Genomic DNA, 17324 nt, shown 5'->3' with positions numbered 1-17324 from the left:
ATAGTGGAAGTTTATCAATCGATGATATTTCTTAAGAGATAAAGAAAGAATGGTTACTCTAGGTGTGAAACCAAAATGAGCTGCAATGAAATCAAGATATTTAGAAGAAAGAGCATTCCCTATCTTTTGCGGAGCAAATAAAATTGCCAAAGTCGAAAGACCCGAATTTGCTTCTATGTATAAGTTTAAGGATGCTAGACAACTTGAAGAATACGAAGAGCTTTTTAAACTTATGGATAACTATAATCCAAAACTTCTTGAAGAAGAAAGGAAGTACAAAATCTTGGTGCTGATAAGAGTGATTTTGATAAGAAAGACACACATTTCTACTCCCTGCTTCCATGTTAAAAGAGAGAATGATATAATTTCAGATTCAGTGAAGCTCAGTTCAAGCTCTTACTTGTAGATGATATAATCTTTCCCTACGGTCATTTCCTGAATGCCTTTCAAAGATATCGTGAAGATCTTATTGCGTTTGATGTTGTAAAGAGATATATGTCAAGTGTTATCCAACATGCTTCATTAGAAGACTTTCAGATTGGTTTTGAGCTGGTCAAGAGGAAGATTAATGTTCCTTATCCTGATCAAAGTCTTTATACAACAAGAAGAGAAAGATTTTCATTAAAATGTGTGACCTTCCTTCTTATTTTGATGGAACTTTGGAATACTGCAAGAATGTGTTGTCATGTTTAAAAGAAGATGAACAAGATGAAAAGAAGAAAGCTTTATTTGATCGAGTAATCAACAAGATCGTTCAAAGAATTGATTTCAGAGAAAGCATAAGAATGTTGAGAGAAGCAAACAATGTTAAGAAGTCAAAGTATGTCGTCCGTCGAAGATGAGGTTGCTGGATCAAGTATGAGCCTAGCAATGTTCCAGGACCACATAATCTTCCTCCGAGAGACTTTGAAGAGAACATGGTGATCCCAAACGATAGACCTGAAGGAGATAATTGGTTCTAACATCCAAACAGAGACAAACCAAATACTAGAGCTTCAAGATTTTTGATGAATGGATATTTTTGACAAATCACTACTAAGGGGGAGATTGTTAGAAATATAATTAGTAGCAGTTGATTTGTATTTGTATAATATTTTGTACTTATATTGTAAAATGTCTAAGTATGGAAGGGGGCATAGTGGAAATTGTATAGTAGTATATAAACCCCCTCCATAGCTTAATATTGTAACCTTTTACCCATTCAAGCAATCTAATCATCCAATTGTATCATCTCTCTCGTTACACACACTAACTCACACACACAACCACCATTAACACACACTAAAACACAGAACAACAAAAAAAAGCTTAATTTCTGGTTATTACATGTAGCATGTAATATATAACAGCGAAATGCAACTTATAACAATAGATTTTAGAATATATGTTGCTAATCATACAATTAAACCCACATTGTGAAAAACTATTGATACTTGTTATTATCCTATTTGGTGATACATGTTATTATCCTATTTGGTATATCTTTCAAAAATAGTTAAATATAAGTATACTTAACATCAAATATTCATGCATCACATTTAGAAAGCTTCGTTAAGGCGCTTGCAATTTCTTCGGAGTTAGTTGTATTAACATAGGAAATGAGCGGGCTCTCTTCAGGAACTATGTCCCCTTTTAAGTAGCTACCACTGGTTCTGAGCAACTCTTCGGAACCCTTTTCCACAACTCCTTTAAGAATAAGTGTCTTGTGGGTGCCTGATATGAGTTCTTCATAATCTGTGTCACCGGTTTCACCAAGAACTAAATACATGTTTGCAACATTTAATCTCCAACGCACGAAAAAAAACCTGCCATGCATAATAGCTTGATTTCCATAGCTTGATTTGGGTAATTTCAAGACAATTTTGAGATTTCATAGTCTAAATTAACTCCTTTGTGACATTTAAAATCATATGAAAGTAAAGGTTTGATTTCCATTCTGACTCGAATTCATTTAAACCCATTACACAATTTTCCAAGCTCATTACCCACCTATTTTATAAACTGTATGTGCAATATGAATTTGAAGCCTAAACAACGGATTTTTACCTTAGGGCTTGGGCTCGAGAGGCGAGGAGAGGAATAATTTGCATTCTTGTTGAGTTTCTACAATACATGAGATGACACCTTAAACCTCTCATTCTAAATTTTTGTCTCAAATTATCCACTTTCTTTGCCTGCAATTCCAAATAGAATACCATATTAATATCATGAAACGAATTATATATAGATTATTCGGATTATAATTCACACCTTTTCAACATCTTTTATCATGTATGACAAACAATGAGAGTTGCTCGATTTTACATCTTCTTCAATCACTTTTAAAGTTTTGCTTGATTTTCCTTCTTCATCTTCGGGTGCATTCATCAACTTCCAAATGGTTTTCTTAACACCATCAGAACCCCACCGATACTCTATATGTGAGGCATAATCAGGATCCGGTTGAAGTTCACCATTTTCTTCACAAGTTCCGGGATAATAGACTTCACTTCCGCTACTACAAACTATAGCATCAAACTCGTTAACTTTAACATTCCCTAATTTCAAGAACTCCATTAACTCTGAGAATGGCATGGCTGTGGATATGGCAACAACACTTGCTTTTGCAAGTTGTGAGTCTAATTTGATCGCCTTTAGCATCTCTTGTATAATATTAATCATTGTTTGCTCAGGTGCACCGTTGTTATCATAGCAATCAACCGCTAAAACAATCAACTTTCTTCTCTTCCTTAACATCGGATACTGAGACACATTATCGGTGTTATTATTATAGGTTACTTTCTTGTTCATCTCACCAACTTTTTCAGATGAGTGAGGTTTCTTCATCTTGCTCATCACTCGTTTGACTTGATCTTGAATATCCCCGCCACCATCTAATGAGTCGTTGATTGAATAAGATTTATCTCCATCAATTGAGAGGAACAAAGATGTATCTTGCACATCTTGAAGTGAGTCATTTAAGGATTCTTCCCTAGGCATTTCATCTAAAGGTATGTCTGTTTTCCATGCGGGATGTCTCATTCGACATGATGCCACTCTTGTCAGATATGTACGACAGTGTTCAGGCCACGAGAAGAGGTGTATGTTTCTCCAACCGTTTTTCTGGCACTCATGCCACAAATTCTTCTCCGATAGAAGTTTAAGTAGAGCATTAGCTATTCCTTGTTGATCATGGGGATCTATGAGCAGCCCGTTGTTCAATGCCTGTAATTACATAAATATGAACATTAGCCTTTTCATGTTACTTAACCGGATAGGATGAGTGATCGTGTCCTAGTGAACATTAAAAATCAGAATCAGCTATGATAAAACGGGTTGTATGAGATAGTGTATGGATTTCCTTTTACTAATGACATATGTCGTTAAAAAGAAAAGATACTTTGTGAAATTAGATAATGATAAGCTGTGTTAAGTGTGCCGAAACTTATAAACTAAGAATTCAAATAATTAAGTTCTTAAGATACATATGCAATCACCCTTGTTAAATTAAGTATCAAAATAGTTTTATACTTGCAAGAAGAATCTCAAAATATATAGTAAATGCAGGACCCTAAACGGAAAAGATACAATAGAACTTACTCTATTAATATCGACAGGGCCACCATTTTTAGTTGCTACCATAGGAAGTCCATGAGCAGCAGCCTATAAAATAAAACAAAGAATACCAACTTCCAGTATTCAAGTAAGACGAAGGTTGAGGGTAAGTCCTATAAATTGGGAAGATTTATAACAAACCTCAATCAATGTAAGCCCAAAAGGTTCAACCAAAGCAGGATTGATAAAAACACCCTGTCACATGAATAGTGCAATTTTAAATATAACTAATACTATTGTATGCTCATTGGTTAAAAGGACTACAATATGACTGTGTATGTTATATAAATAATACCTTAGTTTTGGCAACAAGACGGTAGATTTCTGGAACATCGTTTTGCTTATGATGTTTAGGAAATGCCACTTGCCCATAAAGATCATATTTGTCTACCAGCTTCAGCACCGTTGTGAGCACACTAGCGTTTCCAGCTGACATTTCATCTATATCATCTCTATTCCCCATGATAAGCGTCTGTGTTGAAGCAAGTTTCATGGGTTAACACATAAACATACATATATGGATACTTAAACATAAACTAAGTCTACTTACCAGATTTGCAAGCTCTCTTAAAGGGCGACACTCTCCAAAAGCCTTCAAAAGAGTAGTAATGTTCTTCTTTGGATCAGGTCTTGACAATGCCAATATCATTGGTTTGTGTGGATTTGTCAAAAACCGCATAATCTGCAATAAAAGTTTTCTAATGAAAAAGGGATACGACAAAGAAACATGAAAAGGACCATATGTTATTACCAGGTATACTCACTTCTAACCATATTGGCGGAACCGCTTTTGGAGAAGACCCTTCTGTGTTGGTAAACGGGAGATCCCCATCAGCCTCGTTTGCTTCTTGGATAACCTTGCTGAAGTCCATTCCGGGAGGAATAACCTGAAAGCAAATATCGAGTGATAAATATTTGACAAATAATAAAAAGCAGGCTAATTTCACTAAAAGCCTAAAAGGCTAGTTTGTCATTGTTTTTTGGTGTTTGATAATCTTTTTTGATGTCGCGCTTGAAAACCGGTTATCTTAGGTAAATCACCTTCAATAATTTTTTTTTTGAAACTTTCCTATTTTCTGGTCAAAAATGTCGATTATTCAAAACTGAACAATGTTTCTTATCTTTAAATGCAAATAGCTAAAAGGAAAATTGATTGACAAGAAGTATAAGAATACTACCGCCATCCTAGGCATAAATCGACCATGACAATTAACACCCCGTCTGCCACGAGCTCGTAAAACTTTTTCAAGCTTAACATCAAATCCATCATAAAGTCCCCATTGTTCATCAATTTCCTGTTGGGTGCTTGTAATAACGAGTTCAGCTGCATCTAATGATAGCTCTTCCGCTTCTATCCTTCTCATAATCCTATAAGTTGAATTAATATCTTCTTTTGACTGCCTACCTTGCTTAAGAAGTTGTTCAAGCTTGTTTCTACCAAGTGAATGTCCAGTTAAAACCATTGGAACATTAAGTGCACCCGAAAGAATAGCTGCACTATCACCACCATCCGCATAATGACCATGAATTACATATGGCCAAATTGGATGCCCTCCACCGATTTGTTCACCTAATACCGTGGACATATTAAGAATATGTGCAAGTGCCCCATCTACAAATTCTTGAACATAAGGCCAAAGTAATTCTTTGCGAAGGTACTTGTCACGTGGGCCAAATGGTATTCTTATAATATAAGCTCCACTACTCTCACCAACATCATCAGGATCATCGGATCCAACTGTAAGCATTTCAGTAGGCTCTCCGTAGCTCCAATCCACTTCAGGTGACAACACCTGGCGGGTGAATAGATCAACTCTGTACACCCATGGCATCTTAGCGAGTGCTCGAGCAAGCTCTACAACATACTTGATCTGGAATTCAAATGAACCATACGAAGCTTTTATTACTATAATGATGATATCCATACTTAGAGGCGGAAACATGAGGAGATTGAAACAGTATTTGGTCCCGCTGAATGGGTTCTGGTTGACCAAATATGTTATGTAATCGTTACTAAGAAGTATGGGAAATATGATCACAAATACTAATTTTTTTAAAACCAAATTTAGGTTTTTCAACTATTTAGGGTGTTTACGCATTAAAAAATACATAGGTTTTTGACCCATTTGACCTATCTCATTATTGGCTACTCGTATTTTCTATTTTACCCATTTGACCCGTTAGAAATAAAAATGAACCCGAATAATCCTGTAAGTCATTAGCAAATGGTCTAAAGCTTGTCGACATCCGCTATTTGGACAACTTTTATAATTTATACCTGACCACCTGTGTCAGAATCACGACCAAGCTCCATGTTTTCTCCACGAACCAAACCATGTAAACTGTTCAAAAAGATAAGATATTTCCGTGATTAAACTTGAAAAGTATACTATGCATATGCAAAATAAATAAACAAAAGCAATACCTCACAAGGATAATGTAAAACTTTTTCTCTTCCACACCAGACACATTATGTTGGTAAGTTTTCTTTGGGCTCTCGCCTAAATCTCCAATGAGATCTCCTTTCTCAGATTCCGACATATCTTCTGACATATCCTCCCTTACATCTACGCGCCCTTGTTCCCTTTCGAATTTCCTCTTTGCTATTCGTTGGAAATCTTCCCACTCCAGCTATTTGAAAAACAAAAATGTGTAAATCAGTAAATCCTCTAAATTGCTAGTTAGTAACAATATACAATGTCTTCCAATCACAGCAAGTGTGCATAGTTGGAAGGCGATAGATCATTTGATTTCTAACAACATAACTCACATATAACACTTCTAAGATGTTCAAGATTTTCACAGGTCCATAAAAGAACAAGATTTCATCTATATAGTTCTAATATGTAGTTTCATTACAATTACTCGTTATTTCCCTGATGTGAAAAAAACACAGTGCTAAAGTGATGACAGAAATGGCCTAAAATGTGTGTAAACTAAGATGGTTGCGTGTTCAGGCTACCGGGAAAAGTCAAGACTTTAGCTTTGATGCAATGTTTTCGAACCGACCGGTTTAGGAAATGAACATGCAAATACTAGTTAGGGACTTTTTAAATCAAGCTTAATAATTGATTATTCTTTACATGGTTATTGTTTTTTGATTGTTTTTGAGTTATTTAGGTGCAATTTTGTATTTTAGAATTACGAACAGACATGGATTATCATCCATTATACAATTTTTGGAGACATAAATTTTATGATCACATGTGCACTAATAGTGGTATGATCAAATGTATGTTGGTCGATCATATGTATGCAAATATTTTTTAAATTAATGTTTTTCATGAGATTTGTGATGATCAAATGTATATAGATAGTTATAGGAACATTTGTGAACAATGACTATATAAACATGTGTAATCAATCAAATAGTACATAATTTTAATTTAAAGAACGTTCCTAAAAGTTCTTGCAATTTTTTGGGTTCCAAAACTGACTTTTCAATATATATATATATATATAAACTTCAATACATTGAAAGTTATAGATTTAAGTAAGCTGCGTATGGAGCTTTCTTTTTGGTAAAGTTAGTTTCGATTCAGACGAGTTGGAGATAATTTTAACCAACAATTCGCTGGACCTCCAACCCTCTCCTCATGGAAAATACCTTGAGATGAAAAACCCAAGACTCAAATCCGAGACCTTGGGAAAAACTCACCTCCGGGGCCCACATAGTGGATTTAGAAGATACCCCTGGCCAACCCACGTAAGTAGAGCTACTAACTAATTCTGATTACTATGTAGTATACTAATTAATTTTGATAATTTAGGGACCAAATAATCGCTTTTGTTAACAAATAACAAATGAGTTTTATTTTAATAATTTGGTTTTTATATTTTCATAGAAAAACAATATTTATGCTTAATTTGTATTTCTTTTTTGTTATTGTATGAAGAAATGACTTTAAAAAAGTTACATTTTATGTGTTTAATGGCTTTTGTGCTAAAATTTTGTTTTTTTTGGATAAATGATATAACTTAATGTTATTGAACTTATGTTGTGTTTAAATCATGAATCTTATGGTATTATTGAATAAAATGTAGATTTCATCAAAACTCGGTTCAATTGAGGTCAGACTTGTCAGACTGGTAAATTTTTATGATATCGGTTCAGTGTCTAGTCCGGTTTTGAAACATTGCTTTGATTTACGCATTCAACTAGTATTTGCATGTTCATTTCGTAGAACTTTTTGAGTATACTCCGGTCTTCTCTTTGTAATTAGCAAGTTGGAAATAAATTGGAAGAAAATAAAACCCAGGATTAAGAAATATATCCACTCATTCTAAAAAAATTATAGAAAATTAGAAATTTAAAACAAGTCGCATATCCGATGTCGTGAAACAAAAATGAAATTTATATTGATATATAACTTAAAAGTTTGTCAATGATCTAGAGACTACTAGTGAGACATCCAGGTTTAAATCAGAAAGCAAGGGTTTGATCCTCATTAACCCTATTCGATGGTTCAAAGGAATTTGTGTCTAGTCGTGTTACTCGTCTATGTATTCGTTCATATAATAGATAGGCTAGATGTGATTGTGGCATGTCACCTGTCGTAGTAGTTTCTTTTCCGGTTTTTGACTTGTTGCTGTTTAGCATGTTTTGTAATTGTTGACTTGGTATTTTATAATGTCGTCGGAACTTAATATTTTTGGGTAATTACATACTAACCGGGTGTACTTCTACCCTCTTACCCAAAATATACTAGTTGTTGATGGTTACAACAAACCAATATCACGTGTACATATTCTTCTTTATTTGAACAAATTCAAATATTAGACGCACGGTTATACAAGACAACACGCAAGATGTGATGCTACAATTTTGCATTACATAAATTGCTATGAACATTAAAATAAACGAACTTCAAACAAATCACATATAAATATAAATAAAATATGGTTTCAATACATAAAGATAACTCAAGAAATACATATGTTATTTTATAGGATTTCATAGACATAAAATATTATATACGTGATATATTGTTCGATCACGTCACACATGTGTATGTATGTGAAAAAAATAAAAATAAATACGTACCTGTTTCTTTTTGCGAGTGAGATGCCATATACGCCAACACATGTTTTCGAGTCGAGAACTTCGTTTGCGTGTGTTTCGTGTGGCAACAACCTTGATCCATGTCCTATGCAAATCAGTCTCGTCGACCCCGGTAACAACTTCTTCAACAAAATATTTAGTCGGATTAAAATGGCCTTGTTCGCGTATATTAACCTTGTTTTCATTGGTCGTTTTACTATCCAAAATTGCTTCTAAGTAACCATTGATCCATTCATTCACTGCCATAATTTCTATATATCAATTAATCAAATCAAAGAAAAGAACGTAAAATTAAATTAGTTTGTTAATTAAACATAACTTGAAATTTTTTCTTTTTTTTTGTGTGAAATTGGTTCCGTTTCTCAAGGAACATTTTATGAAATCGAAAATGAAAATGAGAGTATGAGTGAGGATGGGAGTTTTATTAGGAGGGAGACCCGGGGAAAATTAAGAGAGAAATATATATATAGATAGAGGGAAAAGTTATATTAGAAAAAAAAGGTGAATATCATATATGCCACTAGTGAGACCGTAAATATCATATTTATCTAATTAAAATTTGAAATATCAAAAATACCATTATTAAACTTTAAAAATATCAAAAGTACCCAAATTATTGAATTTAATCAATATAAACATTAAAATCCTTAAAACTTATTAGAATGACATTTGCAAATTACAATTATACCATCTTTTATTTAATTTATAATTATCCTAATTACATGTAACCGACGTTGCAAACTAGATATCAAACTCATTTTGTTCTCAAACCTCATTGACAAACAATATTTTGTTGTCCGATTTTATCTTATTTACTGGGTATAATTCTCATGTATTCAAGCCAATTTGTGACTAGAATGATGAAGAACTAACAATCATTAGCAAAGTATGTATTTAGCATAGGATGATATGGGATTATGGGTAGTTGTGTTTCTTTAAAAAAAAAAGTCATGTAAGGAGATATCATCGATTATAATATGCATTGAACTTGGAAATTCATCTTAAACAACAACGTAAGGAGATATACACCTTACCTGATAAAATTGATTATTAGAGAAGAGAAAAATAATGGCAACATGATCAAGAGTATGGCTAATCACCAATAAACACATGTTTATGAACGACCTAATTGATAATGAGGGAAGAAAAATATGGGGGTTTGAGGTAGGAAGTAAAGATCGCATTATGTTATTTGGGATTTTGCTTATGTAATGTAATTAAGGATTTAATTAAAATGGGTATAATTGTAATTTCCAAATTTTATTCAATAATTATTAAGATTTTAATGTTTATATTGATTAAATTTAATCATTTTGGTAATTTTGATATTTTTAAAGTTTAATAATGGCATTTTTGATATTTTAAAATTTAATCGGATAAATATGATATTTACAAGTTCTTTAATGGCAAATATGATATTTTCCCGAAAAAAAAAGCCATGAATTTTTAGGAATTTTTTTTAAAATTAGAGTTATTTATTACGAGTATATGATTGGTTACACATGTTCATATGCTTATATAATTGCTTATAAATGTTTATATAATCATCTATATACATCTTATCATCACCAATCTCATGAAAATATTAACTTATAAAATACTTGCATACATATGATCAACCAACATATATGTGATCATATCACTATTCGTGCACATATGATCAGAAAATTCATGTCTCCAAAAATTGTATAATGCTGAAGTTGATCAATCAAATCCTCTCTTATCAGCAAGCACATGTCAACTTGAACCAAATGATCATTCTTTTCAAGATGACACCCAAACGACCACTTATGTTTCACCTCTTAGTGTTGTAGTTATGAAAATATTCAATATATTTATACGACCATTTATTTATGAACTTTTAAGGTTGTACACGAAGAATGGGAAGGGCTTAGTTGAACTTCATATAAATAACAAGAAATCCATTAGAAATGAAAATAACAAAGAATTTCAAAAAATAGATTTGAAAATGAAGAATGGGTCGGAAACGCGAATCAGGTCTGAAATCAGATCGGACATCAAGAACAATGAGTCGATACATGGGCCGACAAAGTCGAGACATCAAGAACAATGAGTCGACACATGGGCCCACAAAGTCGACCCATGAGGATACCTAGGTCTGCACCTAATTCAAGGAACGAGGGGGAAGAGAAGGGGGGAGGAGAAAAATGCGGAATGTTTTTCATTTCTTATAAATGTAACTCATTTTTTCTCTTTTAAGTCTTGCACCAAAATCTCTTCTTTTACTTTTTTTTCTTATGGGAGTTCGACTCCCTCATTAGGGTGGAGAGCAAACTAACTAGTTATTTTTTATAGTGGGTATATTGTTATAACATGAAGTTATAGCTAGTACTTAGCTAAGTGTCGAAGAACCGTTCGTGTGTACGAGACTAGAGAGCAACTCTACTTTGGGCTCTAGCACGAGACAAATTTTTCGACTCTGGGTTTCTAAACAAAGGTTAGGCCTTCTTTCGTTGTTTATTTATTTATTATTAGTTGATTAAATTGCATGCATTATAGATCGTTTAAAGGAATTAATTAGTTAATTGATTTATTAATTTATTCCGCGTATATAATTAGCGAGGTTAACTAATTATTATTTTTTTTTTATAAAATATTCATATATAACAACACCAAAAACGTGGTGTTTTATTATATTAAATTAGATTAATTTTTTTCTTAGTTAATTATGATGTTAATGTTTTATTAGAAGGTTTTTAATTAAATGTTCTAAATAATACCAAGTGTAACACCCTGTTTTATAAAAAAATGTGGATTTCAAAAGTTTTCAACTTTAAAAATAACACTGTTAACAAATTGCAGAAGAGACGTTTAAAAATCCTATTTGATTCCTAACGGAATCAATAAAACATAATAAATGTCTCAAAAGGTGTTACCAACAAGTATCATCACAATAATAAAAATGATACCAACAATTAAAACCAACAAAGTAACGGCGAAACGGCTAAATAATAGGTCCAACATTATGTAAATGCAATTATGGGTAACTAAAGACAACATCCATAAGCTCTAGTAAAAGCTACCCATCTCACAAACATGCTACCAAGCCACTGACCAACGCCAAACCTGAGGGTACAACACATTTCTAGAAAAACAAGTGTTAGCTATTAAAGCTGAGTAAGATAACATGTTAATTTAATAAAAACAAGGATTGCCAATTAAAACATTTTAATTAAAAATATATCTCACACATATATATAGGCACAATAACACAACCAATACTACCAAAATCCAAATAGAGACCCCTCATAGAAAGGTGTTTTTGAAAAATTTGATGGAGCCGATTTCTAAAAAACTTAGACCAGTTTTATACAAAAAAAAATGGTTTACATTTATAGAGAGGGGTTTAAAACAAAAAACACGATCTATGACTACACATGGAGACCGGTTTTGGAGCAAAAACCGCTATCCTTTTATACAGACCATTTTTTAATTAAAAACACTTCCCTAAATCCCTAAAATAATCTGATAGAGACCGGTTTGGGGAAAATTTATCTAAACCTGTTTTCCTTTACTTTCGGCACAGAGTTACATAATTAACTTTTGATTTTGATATAGGATAAAAAGCATTTAAATTTAACCGTGTGCCTTGAAAATATTGAAATTCCCTCCTATTTTCAAAAACTAAATCTAACCCATCCTCCCCTGTAACTCATTCATGCCTTGCCTTCAAAATGTTGGTGTATGTTTCTTGGTTACAAGAACATTCTAGATGTGTGATGTATATTTATATATTAATGTCTTGTAATTTATCTTGTAATTACCGTTTGTCATTAATATTATCTTGGCATATATTGTTGATCAAAATGGGATCCTTTCTTTTATGTTTATATGTTTATTTATTATTTATGTTTTGCAGGTACTTAACATGAATATAGACATTACATGTAAAGAGTCATTAAGTTAATATTGTTTTTGTGTTTAATAGCAGTTGAAATATTAACTTAATGTACTTCCAAAGAGAAGTTAAGTTAATTGTGTTTATTAATAGTAGGAGAAACATTAACTTAATCAATACTTCCAATAGGTAATATAGATGACGATGTTTCTGTGTATTCACAGCAGTAGAAACGTTGTTGTAGCTAATGTTGGTCCTGTATATATTTACAGCAGTATAAACGTTAGTTGAGTTATTGTTGGTTCTACGTCTTGACAACAGTAGAAACATTAACTCAAATATTCCTAAGTGTTATTTGAGGGTTCTTGGGAATGAGCAAAAGTCTGTTTATGGAAAAAATACTCAAATGGATTTGAGAGTTTCTGAGGAATAAGCAAAAGCATGCTTGTAAACAAGAACTCTCAAACCAGGCCAAAACCCTAATGGGATTGACATGAGAGTTCTTGGTCTTTGCCTATAAATAGGGTGTGTATGCATGATTCTCAACAAGAGTGTAGAGAGAGAAACGAGCAAACCTTGATGAAATTCAAGCGGAAATCCATAAGGATCCTACCAATTTGGGGTTACGTGAGAAGGAAGTTGTTGTGTTAAAAGAGTTCAACGATGCATCTTATGATGAAGAATGTTTTCTAAAACAAAAGTCAAATGTGGAGTGGTTAAAATGCGGCGACTCTAATTCTAAACTTTTCCACAATTCCGTGAAAAGTAAGAATCATCGGAGTCGTATTGAGGTTATTAAGGATGTTAATGGGGTTATACATGAAGGGAAGTGATGCGGAAATGACCAGATTCAATGAACTAATCGATACCAGTGAACTGATGGGAATTTCTGAGATAAAAGAAAATTCTGAGCTGAAGTCCATTTCTGAACTGAAAGGGTCATCTGAAATGAATCAAAATTCTGAGCAAGTGATACCATCTGAACAAGCCATGCTTATTCTACCAGCGATAGCCTACTTCAGATAAGTGTTCACTGAACCAGTCCAGCCACCAGTTGTAACACTTCTCCAATGGCCAGAAGCTCCAAATACAACCATCAGAAATCCATCAGTGAAGTTCTCCACTAAGGCCCACCAGTCCACTGAAGCTCTCCAAGTGACCAGTTCCAGTCTCCAGTGGAAGTCTAGGTTTCAGTTTTTCCAGATACCTTAATAAAATGTTCTGACGCATGCTTGTGGGGTCCAATAAAGGAAGGATGACAGCTGTCAAAAGAAGATGACAACAAAGGAGTAAGTGCCCAGGTTATTTCTAACGGCTTGTGGGCCCTCTTACAAAAAGAATCTTTCTAGAAGCTTTATCTGTCTATTTCCCATTGGCTAATAGATTAATGCTTGTCCTTTCCACATGACAGTTTTAGATTATTTTATTATTATGTCGATAACTCCTAGGAAATAGTTTATGTGGCTATTAATAGGGCTTGTATTTCTCAATGTAAATAAGATTATGTTGTTGAATGAAATTAATAGAGCAACCTCTATTTCTTATCCAAAATCTTCATTTACCTTTAAAGATCTTTGATCTTGGTGGTTTGGAGTGATCCCTTTATCTATAATTGTGGTGGTTCATCCTTTATCAAATATAGTGGTGAGATCTTAAATCTTCGATTCCTTTATCTGTGTTTGTGATGGCTAGACCTTTATCAAACATAGTGGTAGGTTTGAGTGTTTCCTTTATCCTTGATTCTGGTGGCTTAGCCTTTACGAATCTTGGTGGTGGATTCTTTTATCTATCATTTTATTTATCGTCTTGTTTTGTTGTTTATTTCATAAAATCTAGAAAATACCAAAAATACTTAATTCCATTTTTGTTTAACTTCCGCTGTGCTTCAGTTATTGCGTGATTTACGCATCAAATTTGGTATCAGAGCCAGGTTTCAAAAAAGGTTTCTTAATCTATTTATCCATGGGTTTTTGTTATTTTCTTTGTTGGGTCAGATTAGATCTGTTAGGATTGTGGTTTGTTTTGTCTAAGTCTGTTATTGTTGGTGTTGTTTTGTTAAATATTAATGGCTTTTAGAAGAATTATGACATTAGAAGAAGCTCATAATGCTAGGAGGGATAGGCAGATCGAAGATCTACAAGAAACACTTGGTAGGGTTCTTAATCTATTAGAAGATGGTGGTTTAAGAATAAATAGAGAACGTGTTGTATATGAAAGAGATGATTGGTCTCAAGGTCTTAGTGAGAGATCTGATGGTACACCCAGATCTTCTAGTGACTCTGATGAGTCTAATCAGTCTAGAAGAAGGCATAGGAGCCATAAGGTGGATGATACGAAAGATATTAAAATAGATCCCCCAGATTTTGTTGGTTCTTCAAACCCTGAAGAATTCTTTGAATGGGTTCAGGTTATGGATAGAATAATGGAAATAAAAGGTTATGATGATAAGAAAATCTTTAAAGTTGCCATTATTAAGACCTGGTCCAAGCTGGTATGATAATATGAAATCTGAAAGAAAATATAAGGGTAAAAGCAAAATTAAGACCTGGTCCAAGCTGAAAAAAGTTATGCAGTATCTTCTTATGAATAATGGAAATTAAGACCTGGTCCAAGTTGAAAGAAAATAATGGAAATTAAGATTTGTTCCTCAGTCATATAAGCAAGATCAGTATCTTCTTATGAATAGCCTGAAGCAAGGTACTAAAGAAGTTGTAGAGTATATTAGAGATTTTGAGCAACTGAAGACTCGAACTGGTGTAAAAGAAACTGAAGAGCATACTATCGCCAGATTCCTTGGTGGGTTAAATACTACCATTGCTGAGAAGTTAGAATTACAGCCCATCTGGACATACGAAGGTGATTGCAAGTTAGCAACTGAAAAAGAAGGTCCAGTACAAACCTTTCACTAAGATTCCATCCAGTTCTAGTCAACCAGTTCTGAAGCCCAGCTCAACTGGTCAACCAGGTCAAAGGTCCAGTGCAACTGGTCAACCAGGTCAAAGGTCCAGTGCAACTGGTTAACAGTCTTTCAGAGGCAAGGAAACTGGAGGATCACAAGAGTTAGTTGGAAAGAAATGTTTTAAATGTCATGGTTTTGGTCACTTCCAGGCAGAGAGTACCAACCAGAGAGCACTTACTGCTAATGAGTTTGAAAGCTTACCAGATGTTGACACTGAAGAAGGTGAACCAGTATACAATGATGATGAAAGTGAAGAAACATATGTTGGTGCAGATGTTGGAGAAATGGTTTTCGTGAGAAAAGTGATGCATGCTAATGAAGTTGTAAGTGATGCTGCCCAGAGAGAAAATATCTGTTGGGTCTTTTGGGTTTTATCAAAGTCATATTATCCTTATAACATGAAAAACGCAGCGGAAAAATGAACCTTTCATTATGTTATATATAGTTAAAACCAAATTTTAACTTATAAAAGAAAACCCCAAACAATAAGGATCCATGTATATGAATGTCATACAATCAAAATAACAACCATAGGGTGTTTAGAAGACTACCTTCTTCCAAGCTTATGAGAAGGTTGATATGAAAAAGATGATGTTCTTAAATAAGCCAAGTCTTCAAGATAGAAGTACCTCAAGCTTGTATACCCCAAGCCTCCAACAAACACCCAAATATGCTAGGATTTAGACTTGAAAAACCCTTCTCCTTTTGCCTTGTTTGTGCCGAAAATCAAGAGAGAAAAAGAGAGAGTTTTTGCACTTGAGAGTTGAGAGAACACTATAGCAAGTGCATGTATTAAGTGTGTGTTTCCAATGTAGCTAGTGGGTTATATAAAACAAGCAAATGCATGTGCATTTTGGGTGGGGGGTGGCCGGCCTCAAGGTGAGACCACATGGGTCTCACCAACTCAAAATCCACTTACGTTTTCCTTTTATACAATATATATATATATGTATTATAACATGTTATATACCTTATGTAACATATTATGTATTATACATAACACACATAAGTGTTTATTTTGCCAAATAAACACATTCACATATTTGTCAAAATAAATTATCCAAATAATTTACTTATATTTCTCAAGTGCATTTATTTAGAAACCCATTTCCTAAATGCTTCAAGTATTGATATTTATTTAAAGATCATATCATATAAATACATATCATAAGTGTATGTCTAACTTGTTATTGGGTATGACCTGACTTGGATCATCACATACTAGCCACGTCAATTTAATATGTGTCTTGGGCATCCGAAATTCCAACAATCTCCCACTTGCACAAGATTCATAGAATATTGACGCAAATAGCAAATACCGCCTAACAACGGTTTGCTACCCCTAATACGTGTGACGTAGTGCCATTCAATAACATCATCCCCTTCAAGTCCCTACTTGAAATGATTTAGGTGAATCGATCATTTTTCCTTTTGTCGCAGATGTCATGTTAAATCCTAGAGACATAGAGTGATCATTCTCTGTTGATTTAACTTTGTAACAGGCCTTAGACATCTAACTCTCAACGAATAAGAGGAACAAATCCCATTTCGACTACATATGTCTTTCACAATCACCTTATATCATACCTGAGCTTAGCCTTATGTACTGCCATGTTTCAGAACAGCGAAGAACCAAGTCAAAGTGTAATATTCAGTGAATATCAAGACCCAATATGTATCTCAGGTCTGAGGATACAATGATATTCGCCTTTTAAATCAAGATTACTTATGATCAATCACAAAGATTCCATGTAGTAATGCTTGAGTGCAGGTCAGTCCAATATTTGTATCCCACAAATATCTATGAACCTTGGCAGCAACACATTGCTCTATATTCAAAACCTGAACCC

At 33.6% G+C, this 17324-nt stretch overlaps 1 protein-coding gene across 1 annotated transcript; it reads right to left on the bottom strand.

Annotated features, from left to right (window-relative positions):
- Positions 1 to 1479: 1479 nt before the first annotated feature.
- Positions 1480 to 8942, bottom strand: LOC122604031 (probable sucrose-phosphate synthase 2). The gene is made up of 12 exons (XM_043776919.1): positions 8639 to 8942; positions 6020 to 6225; positions 5873 to 5936; positions 4773 to 5465; positions 4359 to 4481; positions 4145 to 4276; positions 3890 to 4066; positions 3736 to 3789; positions 3580 to 3642; positions 2251 to 3204; positions 2047 to 2174; positions 1480 to 1805 (listed from the first exon to the last, which is right to left on the bottom strand). Exons 1-12 carry the CDS (start codon positions 8900 to 8902, stop codon positions 1526 to 1528), a joined length of 3138 nt encoding a protein of 1045 aa, XP_043632854.1. The 5' UTR covers positions 8903 to 8942; the 3' UTR covers positions 1480 to 1525.
- Between the last annotated feature and the right edge of the window lie 8382 nt (positions 8943 to 17324).

The sequence above is a fragment of the Erigeron canadensis genome, chromosome 6 (genome assembly GCF_010389155.1).
Source record: "Erigeron canadensis isolate Cc75 chromosome 6, C_canadensis_v1, whole genome shotgun sequence".
Taxonomy (NCBI): domain Eukaryota; kingdom Viridiplantae; phylum Streptophyta; class Magnoliopsida; order Asterales; family Asteraceae; genus Erigeron; species Erigeron canadensis.
Note: the sequence above shows the minus strand (reverse complement) of the source record. Positions and strands in the feature narration are given on the sequence as shown.